This window comes from Eptesicus fuscus, chromosome 19 (genome assembly GCF_027574615.1).
Source record: "Eptesicus fuscus isolate TK198812 chromosome 19, DD_ASM_mEF_20220401, whole genome shotgun sequence".
Classification (NCBI taxonomy): Eukaryota; Metazoa; Chordata; class Mammalia; order Chiroptera; family Vespertilionidae; genus Eptesicus; species Eptesicus fuscus.
The window spans coordinates 46,036,597-46,058,931 of record NC_072491.1 but is presented as its reverse complement, the minus strand read 5'-3'; the positions used below and the strand labels follow the sequence as shown (position 1 = coordinate 46,058,931).

General features: G+C 40.7%; 1 protein-coding gene across 2 annotated transcripts in view; it reads right to left on the bottom strand.

Annotated features, from left to right (window-relative positions):
• The window catches only part of NSMCE2 (NSE2 (MMS21) homolog, SMC5-SMC6 complex SUMO ligase), a 224,753-nt gene that overhangs the window by 84,335 nt on the left and 118,083 nt on the right, over positions 1–22,335 (bottom strand). Inside the window, exon 5 of one of the 2 annotated variants that reach the window (XM_054708432.1) lies at positions 13,073–13,626. The exons of the other annotated variant lie outside the window; for it this stretch is intronic. Within the exon in view, the coding sequence (XP_054564407.1) occupies positions 13,370–13,626 (257 nt within the window). The 3' untranslated portion in view covers positions 13,073–13,369. Of the gene's footprint in view, positions 1–13,072; positions 13,627–22,335 lie in introns of those variants that run through there. 2 annotated transcript variants of the gene reach the window in all.

The window sequence follows — 22,335 nt, the reverse complement described above, 5'->3', positions numbered from 1 at the left end:
ATCAGTCACAAGATCACTACTTGTCTTTGTGTAATGCTAGCTACTTTTCAAAGCTCTTTCAAAATCACGATTTCATCTGATTCTTTCATCAACGCTCTTAGTAAATCGGGTGAGCAATACCACTTCAGAGATGAGGAAATGGACACAGAATGGGTCTCACCTAAAGCCACACAGCTTACTCGAGGGCAGGAGAACAACTGCACCCCCCGCAACGCTCAGCCTGTGACACCAGACTGTGGAGCTGTGGGCATCGGGTTCCCAGGTCTCAAAGCTCCTGGCACAGGACCGGCACACAGGAAGCTCCTGCCGTCTTATTCATCCCTGTTACCCCAGTGTCTGGAGCAATATTTGGTGAATGGATGGATGAACAATGAATGGGTGAATAATAATGAATGGATGGATGAAGGAGTGGCAGAACTAAAAGAAGCTTTGACTCATACTTCAGCTTTACAGATAGCAGCTTTCAGAAAGTTACATAAAGCTAATTTCACAAACGCTTTGCAAAAGCTTCCACGTTGCTTTTTTTACTTCCTTGCCTGATTAGCTGCAAACCAGAGTAGATGTTTTTCCCTGACCCATTTTCAGAGTTAATCTTTAAATCCCTAGGTTACAAAATCGTAAGGATTAAATATTTGTTCTTTGAAAATGTATAATGGTTCAGGCAAGAACAAATTTAAAAGAGTAAGTATACAGATTCAATTCCCAGAATTCAAGATATTAATAAAAGAGTTATATTAAAATGCCTTAAGTGAGATGAATCTCCAATGAGAGTTTAGTTGCCGAAATTTCAAAAGCTACTGAAGTCATAAACCCAACTCCATGAGAACAGCAAAGGAGCCAAATTGAAAAAACAACAACAAGATGCCTCTATAAATCACAAAGGCTCGAGGATACTGGATTGAGACTAACAACCTTGCTAACAGAAAACAAGAAGTCTCGCATTTCCAACCTGTGCACTCCATCACCTTTCCATTCTCTCCCTCGGTTGATGCAACTGGGGTGCAGCTTGCAGAAGCTTGCCCCGCACAGTATCCAGCACAAGAGTGACTGTCAGTAAATGTTAAACAACAAACCTGGATGATTCCACACAAAAAACAGCAGGTAAGGACACGATTCTGTGGTGACTATGGCGTACTCTGGTTGACTCACAGAAAAGTGATTTTTCTCTCCTGCACTGAAAGGTAGGTGTCAGGGCCTCTGAGCAAGAGCCATTGAACACTGTCCTCTGCAGGCTTCGCTCAACACATCATGCTCCTTGGTCCACGTGAAATAAGCATTTATCTGTAGGATAACAGAGCCAGGTTTTGCCTTAAATCTGTGCTGTAGGGTACACTGGGAATGAAAGAATCATGCCAGGATAGAACATGAAGGCGCTGATCCAAATCCTCACTTTAGAGAGGATACTCCAGCCCAGAGAGAGTGTGTGAATTGTCCTTGGGTCAACATCCACTGAGTGAGGGAGCCAGCAGGACTAGAATCTAAATCTGCTGGGAAAACAATCAGATCTGTGAAGATGCACAAAAGTACAGTCATGTATATGTGTATATACGTGGGTGGGCAAAAGTAGGATTACAGTGCTTGTACGGAAAATAATACAATAATTAATAAATTTATTTATTTTGCATACTCACATCATTGGGAATATGTATATTTCCCCGATGAATCAAAGTAACCTGTTCCCACCTATAATCATCCTTTTGCAACAGTGCTGTTTTGGTGCAGCACTACTACTCAGATGATTTCATCTTTAATTTTCTCTTTGTGGTTCTCTTCTGAAAAACACGTGCTCACGCTGGGCTGACACCAGAGGTGTAGCCTAAGGAATCAGGCTGTCCCAGGTAACGTCGCGTTCAGGGACCCACTCCCTCCCAACACACTCTGACTCGCCATGGAGACATCTCCTCCCACATTCCTTAATTTGAAACCCAAACCTAAGAGTAGTGTAAGTCGGATGCGTTCTAGCTCTTGCTTTGACACTGACCTTGGCCTCTAGAAAGTCACTGAACATTTTTTAATGAAATATTTATTGAGCAACTTTCGTGGCAAATATTATGTATCTGGCATTGAACGAGGCACTTTACATATAGTTCGATAACAACTAATTTTCTAAAACTGGGTACTTTGGAAACTTTAGGATCTCACTGGATCCTCTAACAACCTTCCCAAAAGGATGGTAAAATTATTCTTCCCATTTTACAAATAAGGAAACCAAGGCTTAGTGTTCATATTACTTTTCCTATGCTATAGAAGAGCATCCTGAGGGTTAAAGAAGTTATCCAGACTCCCCCTAACATAACTAGCTTACTGAGCGGCTAGGAAGTGGCAGAGTTGGATTAAACCCATGTCTGAATAACTCCAAAGTCCATGGTGAGGTGCCCTCCAGACGGTACTCAGGAATGAAATGGCCAGGAGTGCTGATGGCAGAAAGTCGTCTGCTCTCAGCCCTCTCTGGGCACTGCTTTAGCTAGAGAGTCTCAGATCACGGCCTTCCTGGGGTGAGCAGTACCCCATGGCTGGTTGATGACATAAAGGCCTGGCTGAAGCTTCTGCTGAGACTGTCTCTTCCCCACTTGACTTGTCACCTCTGCCCAGTCCTGTCCCCTCCCCTCCCACAGCTGTTGATTCCAAGCACACCCCACAAACTTCTGCACCCTAATCTCCACCTCAGAGTTGGCTCCCAGACCACCCAGTCGCCTCACCAGGCTGCTGCCTCAATTGCTTCATTTCTAAAAGGAGAGGTTGGGTTGTAGGACCCAATGGAGTTTCAGCTCCAAAACTGTAGGTAGGTGGTGCAACTGACAAAACTTAGGCATTAGAAGATCTGATCTCCATTTTTATCTCAGCCACTTACCAGCAGTCACCATGACAACACCAGGGATTCACACTTCCTAGTCTGTAAATGGAACAACTCTCTACCCTGCCTCTGCTTCTGACCACACTGTGGGCCCTCCTGCCCAGAACACCTCCTGCCCCCGCCCCCTGGCTAGCCCTCACTCACTCACTCACTCAAGACTCAGTCCACTTGTCACGTCACTGAGGAAGTCTTCCCTGGCACTGGAGGAAGGATTAGGTGTCTGCTCAGTGTTGCTGTGATACTCACTACACTCCCTGTCATCTTACGTCTACATGCTTCCAAATTGCTCATTATGTGTCTACCTTCTTGTTTTGGCAACAGAACTTGGTGGCTTAGCACACAGTCATTTCTTTGCTCATGAACCTGCAATCTGGGCAGGGCTGGGTGAGCGGGGCCTGTCCTGCTCCACGCACGGCCGTGTGGCCGGGGCAGCTTTCCAGAGCTGGAGCTCTCCTTCCAGCGGCTCAGAGAGCTGGCAGTGGATGCGGCTGACAGTTCCTCTCCACCTGGGCCTCCCCCCACCTCCCACCCCCACAGACACACACCAGCAATTCAGGTCTCTTCACAGCATGGCTCTAAAAGTGAGTGTCCCCAAGAGGCAGGAGTGGAAACTGCTAAGTTTCTTAAGCTCTGGGTCCAGAAACTGAATAAAATTTTGCCATAGTTTATGGTCAAGCAGACACAAAACCCAGAATCAAGGGGAGGAGGCAGAACCCCACCTTCCCATGGGAGGAGGGTCAAAGAATCTGAGGGGCCGTGCTGTAAAACCTCCACACTTCTCTACTGAACGCTGAGCTCTTTTGGAGTCACGAACAAGGCATGTGTCTGCGGAATAAGCGGATCCACTCCTGCACCAAACTGCACTCACAGCCTTCACGGTGTGCCCGCCCCTCGCACCAAGGAGGTTCCAGACAACTTAGCCCATCGACCAGCAAGAGGATTAAGGCTCAAAGGTAAGACCTAATGTCTTAAAGCATTTTAGAAACGGGAGGGACAAGCCCTGTGGCGTATAAGCAAAAGAATACAGCAAAGCATCTATGTGGGTCAGTTATACAAAAATTGCAATGATTCAGAATTTGCTATACATGGGCAGTTTATACTATTTACTTGCTCAGTGTCTTTCAAACCTCAGAATCTGAATGATGAGTATTGCTAATTTTGTTTTCTTTTTAAAAGGGACACTATTTACTTTTGCAAATTGAGTCCCATGGTAGCTGGGCGATCTGAGGGTGCACTACATGGCTTCGTAGAAGGTTCATGGCACATTGGTGGCTCAAGTACTACGCACCGACGTGCATCTAGCCATTCGCCAGAATATGAAAGACTGCGTAGGACCTTAGTTATCAGAAATCTGTAAATGAGACACAAATGCGAACAACAAAGGTACTTGAGTTTGAATTATTAAAGGTAATTATTAAAGTCAAGAAAATGAAATAATTTGACAATTAGGATCAAATAAAAGCCTACTCTTAAAAGTTGAATTCTGACTACATAAAAGAAAGAATAAATTAGTTTGCTAATTTGCAGAGATACCTAATTACAGCTTTAGAAACTGAAAATATTTAATCTCTTCTCGTTTTGCTAAGGAGCTTCCAAAACTAAATAATCTTACAGGAGAAATTATGACTATGACTACAAAAAATAAAACCAGTTTTCCCCAAAGGAATGTATTATTTTTCTTAGAATTCTTTGTGTGGTGTAACATTTAGAAAATGTAATATCCTAAATGTAATTACCTTGTAAACCAGACAGCCTATATGACTTCTTCGTAAGCTTTCTGGGGGGAAGGCTCAATACTAATTTGGCAACTCCATTAACAGATGATGGTTTTTTAAGAAAAACTAAGAGGTATATTTATGACACTATCGGCACTCCCTACCCAATGTTTATGCAGTTACTACTTCTTACCCAGCACAACATCTGAGAAACCACAAAATCCCCTGATATCAGAGATAAAGTAGAAAGTAAAACACACACACACACACACACACACACACACACACACACACACCCCCTAAAGAGATCCATCTGAGACACACTGCAGGAATTCCCCCAACACCCATCCACAAAGACTGCATCTTTTTTTGTGTAGAGCCAAAGAGAAGCCTGCCCCTTGGGGTTAGTTGTCATCAATCAGTACTTCACTATGTATCTACTATAAGCAAGGCTGTGGGCTGGGCACAAAAAAAAATTCACCATCTGTGTACACCTGCTAATTCAGATTTTCTATCAGATAACACATTAACATTCTTCAGGACAAGGGAGCATGGAGCTCACATGGTGTAAATAAACTCCCTACGTATTCCCCTCATCTGGATGTCAGTGAGCCTTATTTAGACATGGTGACACCCTGGAGGACAGTTGTTTAATTCTAATCTGAGAAGGCAATCCAGGAAACAATAGTGAGTACCATTTTCCAGGCACAATGCTGAGTACTCTCTCTGATTCCTCCTCTTTTTGCTGATTACTACCCCCACCCCCGCAAACAATCTCATCTATTTCCAAGGCTACAAGGGATTCCTGATGGCACCCCTAAGTATGTCTTGAGCTCTTTCCCCAGACTCCAGACCATATTTCCAATGATTTACCTCCAAACGGATATTGTATCAATCTCTTAAACTTAGTCCCTACGTTAAAGAAGCCACACTCACTGTCCTAACCCAAGCCTGCTTCCCGTTCCGGGATCGTGCCTTGTGGTGGCAGTCCAGTGTAGTACACCGAAGGGGGAAAAGTCTTTAGACTAAGGGTCTGCTGGTAAGTTCAAACCACAGCTGACACTTAGCCCCTGTCAGAACTTGGGAACTCATTTAACATTGCTTATAAAAGGCTGTTTCTTACCTGGCTGGGTAGCTCAATTGGTTAGAGCCTCATCTCAAGACACCAAGGTTTTGGGTTTGATTCCAGGTCAGGGCACATTAAAGAATCAACCAATGTGTCCTAGCTGGTTTGGCTCAGTGAATAGTGTTGGCCTGCGGACTGAAGGGTCCCGGGTTCAGTTTCAGTCAAGGGCACATGCCTGGGTTTCGGGCTCTATCCCAAATAGGGGGTGTGCAGGAGACGGCCAATCAATGATTCTCTCTTATCATTGATGTTTCTATCTCTCTCTCTGCCTCTCCCGTTCTCTCTGAAATATATATATATATATATATATATATATATATATATATCATATATATATATATTTCATATATATATTTCATATATTTCATATGATTCATATAAATCAACCAATGAATGCATAAATAAGTGGAACAACAAAAATGTTTTTCTCTCCATTCCTTTCTATTTAAAAAAAAAAAAAAAAAGCCTGAGTTTCTTTATCTAAAAAGTGGGATTAATATCGGTAACTTTCAGATGGTGGTAAGATCAAATCAATACACATGAAAATAATTATCACACTGTGTAGTGCTAACATTGCTATTATTAGTCAAGGAGATCATCTTCTTCCCAGGAATGTAAGTTGGAAATATTACTATCTTCTGGCTCTTACTCAAGCTCTGTATCTACTCAAGCACCAAATGCTACTGATTCTACTTGAAGAAAAATCATTCCTTACACTGTGCGAAAATGTGAACTTTTCTCTCTTTTGTATTAGTATTTAAACATACTGAAGTCTCTCCCACGTAAAAAATCAGTGTCTTATTATTGAATCCGTGACCTAACATTCTATTGTTTCAAGTACCTCAGACAAATGTCTGCTTTTGGAAAAGATCTACGCATTTCTTAAGTTCCTCTCTGGGCATTTTGTGTCAGGTTATTATTTAGAATGAAACTGTTTGCTTATTTTGCTATACTTCCCAATGGGCATGGCTGGTATATAAATAAGATAGCTACTGACATGTGTCTACTTTGTCCTACCGCAGACTGCCTTACTCCCTTTGTAATTATTTAAACTTTTTTATTATGGAAATAATACATTTTTACTATAAAAACTCTGAATATACACATAAATAAACATTTAAACCACTGATAGTCCCACCATCAAAGATAACCAACCACTATCAATAGCTGTGTATATATCCTTTTAGATAATTTCCCATATGGCATATCGTAGGTTTAAATCTATTTTATAAAAATAGATCACATTATGCATGCTGTGTTATTGTAATACATATACATAAACATTTACTACATGTAGACTAATATTAATATTATAATTAACATTGTTATCAACTGTCAACATAAACATCACTATTTAAAGATCAGGATTCAGACTGATTTAAAATATAAAAACTAAGAAATGGTTGGAAAAGACATGACAAAATAAGTGAGAATCAGAAGAAGAAATAGCTACAATAACTTCAGACAAACCTAAATTCATGAGAATAAAAGTGAAACAAGTAAAAGTAGATTATTTTAGTTAATAAATGTTCACTTACAATAAAAAAAATAATGGGCTTTTAGGTTACAAATATTTTTTTAAAAAATACGTTTTTATTCATTTTTTTTAGAGAGAGAGGAAGGGAGAGAGGTAGAGATATAGAAATATCAGAGAGAAATACCATCGATCGGCTGCCTCCTGTAGGCCCCCCATAAGGGATTGAGCCCGCAACACTGGCATGTGCCCTGACCTGTAATTGAACTGGTAACCTCTTAGTTCCTGGGTCGATGCTCAACAGCTGGGCTACACCAGCCAAGCTAGGCTACAATTATTTCCATAGCTATGTTAACAGAGATACACCAAACTCATTTTTTAAAACAGAGGGATAAATAGAAATTCAATAGTATCAGTATTTCAATCCTTTTCAGAATGATTTTTTTTAAAAAAATAGAGGGCTAGAAAGTTCAAGAGGTTGGAGAAGGATATGCTTTATTGAAAAATGCATTGTGTGCATCTTTACCTTTCCATACCAATAAGCAAACACACAGAATGTCTCTCAATGTTTTTAAAAGTTCAGTCAAAACCGGTTTGGCTCAGTGGATAGAGCGTCGGCCCGCGGACTCAAGGGTCCCAGGTTCGATTCCTGTCAAGGGCATGTACCTTGGTTGCGGGCACATCCCCAGTAGGGGGTGTGCAAGAGGCAGCTGATTGATGTTTCTCTGTCATCGATGTCTCTAACTCTCTATCCCTCTCTCTTCCTCTCTGTAAAAAATCTATAAAATATATTTTTTAAAAAATAAAAGTTCATGTCACCTTGAAATAAACTTTAAAAAAATCTCAAGCCTGCCTTTAATGTTTAAAATAAGAGATAAATATTGCGAACTTAAAATATGAAAATGGTAGATTTGGGATTTTTTTTTCTTTCTTAAAAATTCTGATGACCATCAACACTGAGCATTCTTGCTCGATGGCCTCTGCCTTCTAACCTACGTGGGGGGAAGAGAACTTGGTGGAGGCTGTGCTGATCAAACTGCTTTGCCCGCCCAGTCACAAGTGGAGAAAAGCCAGCCTTGTAAATGCAGGCTGGTGACACGTGTGGCATTCAAAGCCCACTCATTTGTTTTGGAGTAAACAGGGAACTATTTAGCTCAAAAATACTTCAAAGTGATTTTCTGGAAGTAATCCTGGTAACTGAATGAAATTTGAGTTGCAGACACTCCCCATGAAGATCTGGCAAAAACGGGATGGAGGTGAGAAGAGGATTCCTCACAACTCCAAGTGGACTTTCCAGCTGTGAGTTGATAAGCTATCATCCAAACTTATTATTCAGACAAATTAAGTTAAAATTTCCCCTCCCTGAATTCACCTTCAGGAACCTGTTTCTTGAGAACTCTAGTACAAGTCAGAAAGTTAGCAGCCATGTTCAGTACAGCACAATGGCCAGGAGAGCCGACGTGGGCACTAGACTGGGTTTGACCTTGGCTCTGCCAATTATTAGCTGGGTGCCCTCAGGCAAGTACTGAGCTGGTTCTGCTCTCTGTATCTTTACCAGTAAAATACCATCTGCACCCACTTCAGACGTGTTTTATGTATTACACGAGGCAGATAAGCATCAGAATATCTAGGTTGCTGGAACCACTGAGAAAACGTCCATGAGTCTTAATAGCACAGCTGGACTTTGGCTGCAAACTCTGATGTGTCAGTAATGATGTTGGGTTTTACCCCTTGAAGTTTCAGTTCTTTGTAACCTTCTAATACATCTTCCAAACATGTTATGCTTTGTGGACTGTCTAAGTTTGAAGCCCTTTTGTCCTTACCTCAGAAACTGAGCGACATTATCCTTTGGCTCAAATCTTTCCAAGAACTTCCCCTTCTGCCATGATTGAAAAGGTCTAACAGAAATGAGGTAATGCAAGTATTCCCTGATTACAGCTCCTCATATTCAGTTTCAACTTTTAAAAATAAAATCTTTAATTCATCTGGGATGTATTTTAACGTATACATTTTGGGTTAAGAGTCACTAAATCATTAGCCAATGGTTCCAAAATAATTTCTTGAATAAACCAACTTTTCCCCACTGATTTGAAAATCTATCATACAACAAAACTGTATTTGCGATTATTACGCTAGCTGTCTATTTCTTAATGTTCTCCCTTAAGTATCACAAAGAAAGGAATTTGTTGTTACGGTTCACCGCTGGACCACCAGAGTGATGCTTGGCCCATGGGAATAAATGGCTGAAAAAGGCTTTCCTCCTTTGATCTCTCAATGTGATTGACATAGTACTGGTTTTCTAAAGATACACAAATACTCCATTACTGAAGCAAATCTGAACTGATCAGATTGACCATTCTTTCAATATGCTACCAGGTTTCATTGTTAGTATTTGACTTAAAATTTCACATATGTAGTTTTAAGTGAAAGTGTTCTTAACTTATAAGAAAAAGAAAAATGAGTATGTCTAGAATTTGTACTTTGGGGAGGAAAATCCTTTCTTTTAATTCTATTTTTGTCAGTTTGGCTAAGAAGTCCTCCCCACAACTCTTAGTCAATTGGTTGGGGAGTTATTCACCCTATTTCTACACTAGCGCTGCTTAACTTTACACTTTCTTTATCCTGCCTTCCTTACGGGCACCAATAATAATACACCAGCATTTTGGAGTTCCCTTGCGCTCTTCCACCTTCCTTCTGCCAAACTGTTGAAACACTGATCACAGATCCCTATTATTGTTAGTCTGTTACATTATTCTTTTTTGAGGAGCCATTAGCGTCTGGATTACTACTATATTAACAACTGTTATTTACTATTAATTCCATACCACTTAAAAATCCTCTATTTACAATTTCTTTCCCTTACTGGGTTCTTTATTCTTATTACTTGTTAGGATGTCTTTGCATATGTATTTTTTTCTTAGGGTGAACACAAGAGAGGGATATTTTGAGAGTCATTCAATGTCAAAGAGAATGTTTTTGTTGCCCTTTCAAGAAGAGATGCCTCATCTGGCTGTAAAATCCGAATAACAACCCTTTCCTCTCTAAGAGCTAAGGCAATGAGCCACTGTTTTCACAGAGGGCTACTAAAAGTGACTGAATTCAAACTTACCCTCCTCCTCTGGTGCATAACATCTCCCTCACTGCACCCCACCCCATCCCCACATCTGATGCTTATAATTAATTCATTTTTGAAATGACAATTTGCTAGAATGTGTGTAAGAGTGGATTTTCATCATTATTCTCTTTATTTAACAACAGCTTTATTGAGATGTAATTCACATGGCATAAATTCTCTTCAGTAGTTTCTGCTGACCACCCTGAGCCCTTTAGCTGAGATGGTGGTGAACGTGTGAAGTTTAATGTGTAAGCCCAGGTCATCGTCTCGAACCAGAGGCCCCTCCGATACACCTGAGGCCGCCTGCTGCTGCCACTGTAACCCTCCCGTCTGCTCCACTGGCTCCCCCGTGGAACCTGCTTTACGTTCTTCACACACTCCTGGCTGTCTCGTCAGTTCCTCTTCTGTCTCCACCGTTTCATCACGTCCAAGGCTCAGCCCTCCTCTCCTCTCATCCACCTACACTCCCTGAGCCATGCATCCACTTCCTATCTCCAACTGTCACCCACGTTCCCGAATACCGTTTACGTAGACACATTCTCCCAGCAGCCACATCTCTCATTAGACCAGTGGTTCTCAACCTTTCTAATGCCGCGACCCTTTAATACAGTTCCTCATGTTGTGGTGACCCCCAACCATAAAATTATTTTTGTTGCTACTTCATAACTGTAATTTTGCTACTGTTAATGAATCGTAATGTAAATATCTGTGTTTTCCGGTGGTCTTAGGCTCTACAGCAGCGGTTATCATCCACACTGTCAGTACTTTGGTTAAAATCACTATTGTTGTCACCAGGCTTACTACCAAAGTCTCCCAGCCTCCCGTCCTGCTTCCCCCAACCCATTCTCCATGCTACAGTCAGAGTTAACTTTTCCAGTAGTCACAGATCAGTTCTTATCATTCCTCAACTTAAGGCCCTTTAAAATCAAATCCAAATTTCTCCACAGAACACACACATCTAGAACTCTCTTGATGCCCCAAGGCTGAATTAAACATTCATCTTCTGTGCTCTCCAGGTTTGCTGTACTTCTCCTGCCACTGCATATTCTGTGTCCTAACTGTATACTCGTCTGTCTCCTCAACGACACTGTCCTCTTCCCTGTATCCCAGTGCCCTGTAGTTCCTGGCACACGGTAGACATTCAATGAGTACCTGGTGAATGAATGTTTTCAAATATCACCAGTGACCAAGAAAGGAGGTAACTTTGGAATTCCATCCTGGGGCAGGAATTCCGAACCCAGTTGGGATCCATAAATAGGCACTGAGAGTGCATGAACGCCATGAAATTGTACCCAACATTGTATGTGTTTATACATTTTTTTGAGGGTAGTTTTCAGACTGCCTGAAGAGTCCATAATCTGAAAAGTTACTGCTGGGATTTATTTGGTTAGAAGAGAATATTCTAAAGTGTATTACAAACTAACAAAAACAAAAGGCAGACACACATAACACACAGACATGCACACAGGGATTGATTTAATGAAAACAACACGTATGGTAAACCTTTTATTGAAAAGGGACAAGAATCAGAGGAGTTAGGGGGCTCCAGGAAGACTAAAGAAAAACAGATGATGCCAGAAAAAGGATTTAGAAAGGCAGAACAGAGAGCGAAAAGGAGCTGGGTCTACTCTGCCATTGTATACTGGGCCCTTGGGCAGCCAGTGGGTGAGAGGCTGGCTCGTCACGAAGGACCTGTGTCTGAAGATCTCTGTATAATTTTGAAAACTGCAAACTTCAGCTTGTCATAACGCTGCCCAAGTGCAGGATAGTCTGTGCTACTGAGCTGGCTGTCTTTTTAGCTCTGACCAGTGAGTACCGGTCTAGACTCTGACCTTCAACAGGAGAAAAAGGAAGAGGAAGGCCATGGCCTGGCTGATGGGAAAGGATGGGCAGGGAGAGGGGCAAACACGCATTGCTTCTCAGGTGACCATCTTTCTCTGGCTCCTTCTACTCCTCTGTCTTTATTTAGAGCAGTCCATGGACTTCCCCATGTGCAGGAATCTTGACAATATAGCATGTACTTTGGTAAAATGAGAAGAGGCATGAAAGTTCTGAAAATTACTGGTAGTTTTGAGAGTTGTGGGTATTTTTTATAAATGTTGATGACTGTTGATCCTCTCACCCTTAATTAAACATTTAATGAAGGAAGCGAATAGGATTTTTCCCTTTTTGGGAATTCCTTACGTCAGCATAAACATACTATACCTGGTTTGCTTTAGGAAATGCTAACTTTCGTACCATAGGCAGCTGTTACTAGTTCACTAAGCGGGGGTGAGTACTTCAGCAGTGGTACAAGGCTTGGTTTTGAGCGTTTAGATGCTACCTAGCCTAACTTCCACACAGTTAGCTAGTGATCCAAGAGTCTCTGGTGTGAAATAAACCTTGCTCACCTGGGGATGAAACTGGGACCCTGTCCTCCTTAGCATCACCCTTCACCCCAAGAAAATGAAAGCCAAACAATGGTGAAATTTGGTCAAAAGGCCTAAAGAACTCACTGATTGGTTAATCAGCACCTAAATAATCAAGAATGGTCCGTAACCACCTGTCTAGCAATTCAGTGCCACGTCACAACACAGGGAGCCAGCAGTGACACAGGGATAGAGGCCTCAGCTATTTATTAGCCATACTAATAATCCAACAGTGTCTTACTGTGCTGCAGAATTCCAACTGTATAAACGAACCTAACTGTGATTGTTTAAACAATCGTTTTTAGGAACCAAGTTTGTAAAAAAAAAAAAAAAAAAAAAAGTCTTTTCAAGATTTTATATTTACCTATCCTATCTGAAATTTTGGTGAGGTCCTAATCTATGAATAGAAGAGAGGTTATTTCAAATCATAGTGACAACTGAGGATTACCCTGTGTAAATTCCTGGTAAATTTATGGTGAAATTTAATAGTCAGTTATTCTGGCTGGAGGTTGGAGTGAAAGAGGAAGAATAGAAGAGAAAGGGGAAAAACTGCTGATTAAAAATTTCACTACATAGTCGACTTATTTGATGCAACAGTTAATTTTTTAAAAATTCCAGGATTCACTGAGGGTTTTGCCATTATCTACTCTGATGTGCTTTTTGGCAAGGAGACATGTTCATGATTTCTTGAAATCTGGTGCAAGGCCGGTTGTGTTCACAGACCAGTTGAATATGTCGTTGAGAATGTGTGCTTTATTGTTTCTGCAGCAGTGTGGGGTCTGAAACCCTTTCAAATGCAAGTGTTTGAGGAAAGAGAGGACAATGAGAATGGAAGAAAAAATTCTATAACCTCGTTCATTGCCTGCTCTACTTGCATCCTTATCCTTAATCTTGTCCACCTCACTGTGTCCTCCATCTTCTTTACGTTTCCCTGCTGCAAGAGAGACCAGGTTAGGAAGTGACCGAGTATGGTGCCAGGATCAAGGCTGACAATGAGATGAGAAGCAGAAGCGAAGCCACAAGAGGCTGAGAAGCAGAAAGGGAAATGAGTCTTTGGAGGGCATCTATAGTATATTTTTCCATTCATCTATACAGGTGTGAAATTTGCAAAGCCAAACAAATAATACTCACCAGAGGAAAAGGATATATTGCACTGAGTTAATATATGGTGCTCTCTAACTGAAATGTGCACATTATTAAGATGTTCTCAACACACCACTTCTGAGAAGACTTCTCGTGAAGTGTGGAATGGACAGGAGACATGGAGCAGGAGGACAGCAGGCCACTCCAACAGATGCCCACAAGGTAGCATCTACCTTGATGAGCCTTGCAGACTGATACCCGGCCTCACTGACTGCACCCAGGTATGCAGACTCATGCTAACAAAACTCACAAGACACTGATGTATAAAATAAAAACAAAAGAAAGAAAGCGACTTTATTATTAACAGTGACTAACAGAGGAATGGGGTACACTGATGTCGGTATTGGCCTGAGTGAATTATCGTCGTGGGAAGGCCAATTGCCAGAGGGAAGCTGGGTGCATATGGAGGCGGGCGAGCGGAGTCCATTGCAGGATTCCAGTGCAAATGGCATAAGGCTCTGCAGCTCACACAGGGCTACCTGCCTGCCAGGCAGCGCGGGTGCTGGCCTCAACCGGCAGGGGCTATTGGTCAGAGAGTGCTTTGCAAGGTATCGTGACAATTACATTAACAGCTTTTGCTTTTCTCTGCTTTGGAGGCAGAGAAAGTGCTCTTCTGATGGAGATTTGGGGGGGGGGGTGTGCGTGTGTGTGTGTGTGTGTGTGTGTGTAAGATGTGAATACCCTCAATTAGTTATAGTCAAGTCTTACTGCCAAGGAGTCTTCCTCTTGGATTGAATTTGTTAGGTACGTGTTCATTTCTCAGTTTAATTTTTAGAGAGTATTTTCCCTTTCCTGTTTTCTGGGATTCAGAGGGGGCACTGCAAAGCAGACTCCACATTTGCCTACAGGTTCCACAAAGTGTCAGTCAAATTCAAATCAACCTGTATTCACTGTGCCAACTTTATGCCCACTGCTGTGCCAGGCACAAAATAATTCTCAAAATATATAACAAGAACCTCTAAGGAAAGGTTGTATCTGCTTGGATGCCTAAGACCTAGGTTCTTCTTAAGGTACATTTGTTCATTCATTTTCCTCTAGTATTTACACACCCTCTACTGAGTACCAGCATTTACTAAGTACAAGACATGTAAACATACACATGACACCATCCTGCTCCCTTTAAGAGATTATAATCCAGCAAAGGAACGACATGTGATTTTTTAAAGGCACTGATCCAAGTGGCATGGAGTGTGCTAGAGGAGGTTTCAGGGGCCGAGACAGAAGCCACATCTTTTTAAAATCAGACTTTTAAAAGCATACTAAATAAAAATGATTATTTAGAAAAATTAACAACAGTTACTTTTGAAGCACAAAATGTAAGTTCCTTCCTTGCTACTCCTCAAACCTTTTCTGCCTCTCAAGGATGCCCTCAGTAGTTTGTGAATACTCTTCCGACCTTTTTCTCTGTATGAAACACACACACACACACACACACACACTTACACATAAACATAAATTTATATATTTGTTATATCAACATGTAAAATTTATGTCACACATCCCATTTATATAATACACACATACACATGCACACAGGTGTGGGATGATACTATTTACTAGTATACTGTCCCATAACTTGTCCTTTTAGTTGTAAATTATAACATGTGTATAGAAAAGCACATAAAATAAATATGCTCAGTTTAGAAAACAAATGGCCCAGGATAGCTACTACCACTAGGTCAGTACGTAGAAAGTTCGGAGTATCCCAGAAATAGAAACCACCCCCTCTAAAACCATTATTCTGAAATTTATGGTAACCATTTCCTAGTTTTCTGCAGTTTTACTACTTATATTCAAATTTGCCTACATCAGCAAATGCCCTCAAGGCAAAAGCGGCTTCCACTCTCTAAGCCTCTCTGAACTCTCACTTTTCTTCAAGTTTGGCCTCTAATTTCTTCTCTTTTCAGCCCTTTTTTGCTCTGAGGATATCTTCTTATACATATTCAACAGTTCCAGTTATTTTCAGCAAGAGGATTGTTCAAATAACCTACCTAGCCCTAGCTGGTTTGGCTCAGTGGATAGAGCGTCAGCCTATGGACTGAAGAGTCCCAGGTTTGATTCGGTCAAGAGCACATGCCTGGGTTGCAGGCTTGATTCCCAGTAGGGGGTGTGCAGGAGGCAGCCGGTAAATGATTCTCTTTCATCATTGATGTACGTTTCTATCTCTCTCTTCCTCTGCCTTCCTCTCTTAAATCAATAAAAGTGTATTTTAAAACAAAAAACAAATAACCTACCTAGCCATATTTCCAGTAACAGAAATCTGTGTCACTTCTCAATTTCTCCCTTATGTTACAGTTATGTGGATAAAATTAGATTCTTATCCACTAGTCCTAACTCCTTAGGGGTTATAAAAGGCAAACATCTTTCATTTCCTACAACACAAATGTGAAATATGCAGTAAACGCAGAAAGAGTAAAGAATAAAGGAACGGAAAAGACAATGAATATGTGATTAGTAGTCCTGCCCTTGAAGAGTTTCCATTTTCATTTTGTGAAGGGAGATAAGATGTATATGCATGAAATAATTTGACATGAAACAATTTGAGGCAATAAAGAGAGATATTTGAATGAAATCCCTTATACCATATTCACTGACATGAAAAAATTCCAAGATATACTGTCAAGTGAAAAACCAATTGTAGGACGGTATCTGTGTATAAAACATAAATCTATATTTATCTCCCTGTCTGTCAACAGGTGTTTCCGCATATATGCGTCCATGAACGGTCCTGTTTATGCACAGAAACAGAACTCTAAAGACACACAATGGTGGGTACGTCTATAAACTAGGACTGGCAAGTCAGAGGTTACCTTTTTACTTTCAAATATCTTATATAATATTTTAACATGAAGCACATATTGCTTTTAAGAAATAATATATTTTTACTGATTTCAGAGAGGAAAGAGGAGAGATAGAAACATCAATGATGAGGGGGAATCACTGATCAGCTGCCTCCAACATGCCCCACAATGGGGATCAAGGCCGCGACCCTGACACATGTGCCCCAACTGGCATTGAACCATGATCTCCTGGTTCATAGATCGATGCTCAACCACTGAGGCATGCTGGCCAGGCGAAGCATATATTACTTTTATAGGTAGGAGGAACTTTCAATTATATTCAAGGGCAAACATATGTGACAAAGGAAATCAAGAAGAAAAAACAGAAAGACGAAAATTTCTGGGGAAGACCTCTTTGAAAAGGTAGGACTTGGAGTGGGCACTGCAGGACTAGAGTTTAAATGAGAGAACAGGGTGGGCAAAGGTGGGTGAGGTGGGGGCGTGCTTTGTCTTGAGTAGACTTTAGGGAGGAAATGAGGATGGTACCTGAAGAGGACTATAAGGAAGTTCACCCGGCTAAAGCTAAAACCAGCTGACATTGAGATATATGATTAAAGGGATAAAACAGAGCCATAGCATACTAGTAAAATGTGGAATGTCATCAAAATTAAGAGCTTATGATTGCTTTGATGGGAAATAGAAGTCATTACGACCCGAACAAGGTCGTAATAGGAGATAATATTAATCTCATGGGTTGAGTTTGTGTAGAATGAGCTCAAACATGAAAAATCCCTGGTAATTTGTAAAGTGTTACATCAATAATTGTAGGTTTTATTAAGTAAGTTATTACACTGAGTGGCCAGATTATTATGCATTCAGAGATCATAATAATCTGGCCACTCAGTGTGTGTGTGTGTGTGTGTGTGTGTGTGTATTAGAGGCCCAGTGCATGAATTCGTGTATGGGTGGGGTCCGGCCAGCCTGGCCAGGGGGAGAGGACATGGGCGGTTGGCTGGCCTGCCTGCTGGTGGAACTCCTAGTCGAGGGGACAATTTGCATATTAGCCTTTTATTACATAGAATATACACTGAGTGGCCAGATTATTATACATTCAGAGATGAGAATAATCTGGCCACTCAGTGTATATTACAATTACATTTTAAGGAGACTATCTTGGTATTCTTGTATAAAATGCATTACGGGGAAGAAAGACTCAGAGCAAGGACATTTCCTTAACAATATAACATACTTGAAAGAGCTTGGCCAGTTTTCACAACCTGAAAAAAGATTCGGATAACTTCCAACCTCCCAGGATTGCTGCAGGGATTAATTGTAAGGTCAAAATGCATTAGTCCATTTCTTCTCAACTGCAATTATAGTCCAGAGGCATGCTGATAAAGATCAGAACTGATGCCCTGATCATGGGAATGGAAAAGCTGAAACCAAGAGATTTTTCTAAATAAATAACCCGTAAAGATCTATTCATTAGATGTAGGGAATGAATGACGGAAAGGAGATTTCTGGGTGTCCAGCAGGGGAGGCCTGGGGAATGGTCCGGACATCTAGAAACTGACCTCCTCTGTGATCCACGTTTTGGGAGTCATGTCACTGACCACATGAGTTTCACCTCCTCCATCTCTGTTACTCTTGGCCCACAACCCTCCCCATTTGGGCATGGGGCAATCTCCTTGTATTAGTGCAAATATGGCTTGAAATATTTTAAACTCAAAGTAAATTTATATTCATTTTATTTTAGAAAATTACTTTCAGGAATGCATAAAAACCTTGAAATAATGGGAACATGCAAAGTTACTCACCATTTAATAGTTGCAGTGAGCAAAACTTAGCAATACCTTGTAAAAAAATCAAAACAAAAATTCTACATAAATAAAGTGTTTGACAGATTGAATATCTGTAGGGTTTTAAATTATTTGTATTGGTATTATATTCAAGTCTGAACCACACAATTATGAAAACCAAGATACAGCAATTAAAAATGAACCCCATAAGTGATTCTTATTTACTGTTTTACAAATTCTTTTCTTCTAAGTGGAATCTGACTTCTTTTTAAAAATATATATATTTTATTGATTTTTTACAGAGGGGAAGAGAGAAGGAGAGGGAGAGGGATAGAGAGTTAGAAACATCAATGAGAGAGAAACATCATGAGAGAGAAACATCGATCAGCTGCCTCCTGCACACTCCCTACTGGGGATGTGCCCACAACCAAGGTACATGCCCTTGACCAGAATCGAACCTGGGACCCTTCAGTCCACAGGCCGACGCTCTATCCACTGAGCCAAACCGGTTAGGGCTGGAATCTGACTTCTGAGTGACATTTTATAACCCTGGATACAGTCCTAAAGCAGAGCTTACAGCATTCCAAAGTCTCAGCTGGATACTCTGTTGTCTAGCTAGAGGTCAAAAGCTTGAGGACTAATACATGATAGAAAATAAAAATTAAAAAGCTTACAAGTGATCTGTCAGACTTCTTACTTTTCTGTCAGGCCACATCCCGCAGAAGATGACAGAGAGTGGCAATTGTGTAACTGAGCCTCCAGAACTAGTTACAGCTCTGGAATGTGACCACTGTTTTGCAATGCACTTGGTCACCATCATATGAAAATCTTGGGAAATACAACATCTTGGTTACCTGCTAGTTCCTGTGAGAGAATAACTCATAACTCATTCACACAACACTACAATGGTACTTCAGTCTAAACTACCAACTGACATTTCTTTGTACTTAATGATTATATTTTAAAAGAATGTCAAGAATATTTATACATACTTATAAAAGTAAAAACAAAGGGAGGGGGGAGAGGATGAAAAGGAGGAGAAGAAAGAGGAGGAGAAAGGAAATACACCTTCACAGTAATATGGGAAGGGGGAGGTAGAAGACACAGATGAAACAAGATTGGCTGTGACTTGCTGTTTGTTGAAGGTGGGGATAAGTACACAGAAGTTCATCTTCTACGGTGCCTACTTTGTATGTTGAAATGTTCCATAATAAGAAGTTAAAAAAAGGCACATAGCGAATAGTTCAGGATTGTCTCCTAACTCAACACCTAAAGAGGGACCTCTCAGTACTATAAATAGTACTGCAATAAATATATCATCTTTAGAACACTGCGTTACAATTTCAAGAGTTCCTGAGGTGTATATGCCCAACAACAGTAACAATAATCATACCAAACAATAACCCTTGTTAAGCACATAGCACTTACACAAAGTATTTTCACATCCATTATCTCAACTGATATTCACAATAACACTGTGAGATACCGTGGGTAACATTCTAACTTATGAAAGAGAAATATGAAGCCCAGAGCAAGTGAGTTTCATTTCATTCCACAAACATTTACTGAATATCTAGTATGTGTCAGTCAGTTCTGCCTGAGGTATAAGGAATTAAAAGACAAAATGTAATTCCTTCTTTCAAGAGGTGTGTTGCCTAGCTCAGCCAATGTGGCTCAGTGGTTGAGCATCAATCTATAAGCCAGGAGATCATCACGGTTCAATTCATGGTCAGGGCACATGCCCAGGTTGCGGGCTTGATCCTCAGCGTGGGGCATGCAGGAGGCAGCTGATCAATGATTCTCTCTCATCATTAATGTTTCTCTCTCTCCCTTTCCCTTCCTTGCTGAAATCAAATATATATAGTGCATGCGAATGAATGATGGCTGACATCAGAGATCATAATAATCTGGCCTTTCTCTCTCTCTCTCTCTCTCTCTCTCTCTCTCTCTCTCTATTCATACACACACACACACACACACACACACACACACACACACACACACACACACACACAGAGTGGCCAGATGATCATGATCTCTGAACACATAATCATCTGGCCACTCAGTGTATTTGTATCTCAAATGGGTACCAAAAGTATTCTAGGCTTTTGCTGGAGATCAACCACCTATTTGCCCTGAGCTTTCTATCAGCCAGTGCAAAGGGGAAAACTGATCAGGTGCACGATTTATAGTATCTTTGATATCAAATAAATGAGGTACTCAAGAGAAGTTCACTGAGTGGCCAGATTATTATGCATTCAGAGATCATAATAATCTGGCCACTCAGTAAAATATATATATATATATATATATATATATATATATATATATGAACAGATTTATAAACTGATAATTACATGATGATGTGATTCATGCTATAATGAAGTATTTCTCAAAAAAGTTTTAACCCTGACCTGCACTAAGAAATATATTCCCACCCAATGTATACAAAAATGTGTTTGAGTGAAACAAAAGTTTTATGAAATAATCCTCTTCCAATGCATGATGCGCACTGTGGCATTTTCTAATCTACACTATTCAGTAACCTTTTCCTTTTTAAGAAAATGCCAATCACAACCTGTTACAGTGATTTCATTACTCACTAGTGGGCTGCTACCTCCATTGTGCTATGATGAGTATGGCCTAAGTTCTGATCACACGGAGTTCACAGAGGAAGCAAAAACTGTTTCAGGGAATGCGAAAGGCGTCAAAGAGGTTGGACTCCAAGTACTTTTCAACATTAAAGTGGCAGAACTGGACCAAAGGTCTTACGATGCTCTAATCACTTTGCTCTTGCAATAGCTGTGCTGTTGTTGCATGCTGGCCAAACACAAAACAGCAACAGACTGTGAACTCACTGATAAGCTATGAAAACAAGTTGTTTTCTTGAAGGGATGTCAGCGATCATTCATTCGCATGCACTAAATCTGCACTTCCTGTCTATTGGATCATCCTGCTACTACCTGTGAAACAGCTGTAAACATCCTGAGACTATAAGGTTTATTCTATGACTCACAGCCCTAAATATTTGTCCTCTAGAGCAAAGACTTAAAAAGCAAGAGAACAGGATAATGTGTTAGAGGTAAACTTAGATATTATAGTTTTTATCAACCACCAATCCATACTGGGATTTTGTTCAATGCCTTAATCCTCTACCTCATTTGCTGTCCATCCATTGTACCTGCTATGTACAGACTCATGAAGGTAGCAGCTGGTAGTGGTGGTGGTGGGGGGGTGGGGGGTGTAGAGATCAACCAAAGGACTTGTATGCATGCATATAAGCATAATCAATGGACACAGACATTAGGGGGTGAGGGTATGTGCTGGGGAGAGGGGGAGGAGTGGCCGGGGAGAAGACAATGGGGGGAAAAGGATACATAAGTAATACTTTAATCAATAAAGAATAAAAAATAAATAAAAAGCCTATGACTCCATGAGTACTAATATCTCATGCTGCTGCCCCCTGCTGTGGAAAGATTAGGGGACCGGTGGACTAAATTTTGCTTTGCCATTTCCTCCAATAGGAAGGTTTCCATTCTCAGGTACTTGTTTTGAGAATCCATTTTTGCCCAATTGCCCCAAAGACTCATTTTGTGAACTTGACCTAGTTTGGTAAGTTCTGTCTTTTATCCATTAAGCAATAAAAAAAATAATTGGTGCTTTCCCAAATCAGCATGTGATCAGCTCACAATAGAATAACAATGCACTGGGGACTGAATAAATATTCATCAAGGATACTGATATTGACACTGAATAGAAAATAGACAAAAGGAAGAAAGTTCATTGGACTTCATGACATTTGGAGGAACTACAAGCTGTTTCTCATCCCTACTTTCCCAAAGAGAAACATGCTCTGAATATCAATGATAAAAGATTTTGTGGCTGAAGGCTGAAAAAAATAGTAATCTTAATTAAAATCTA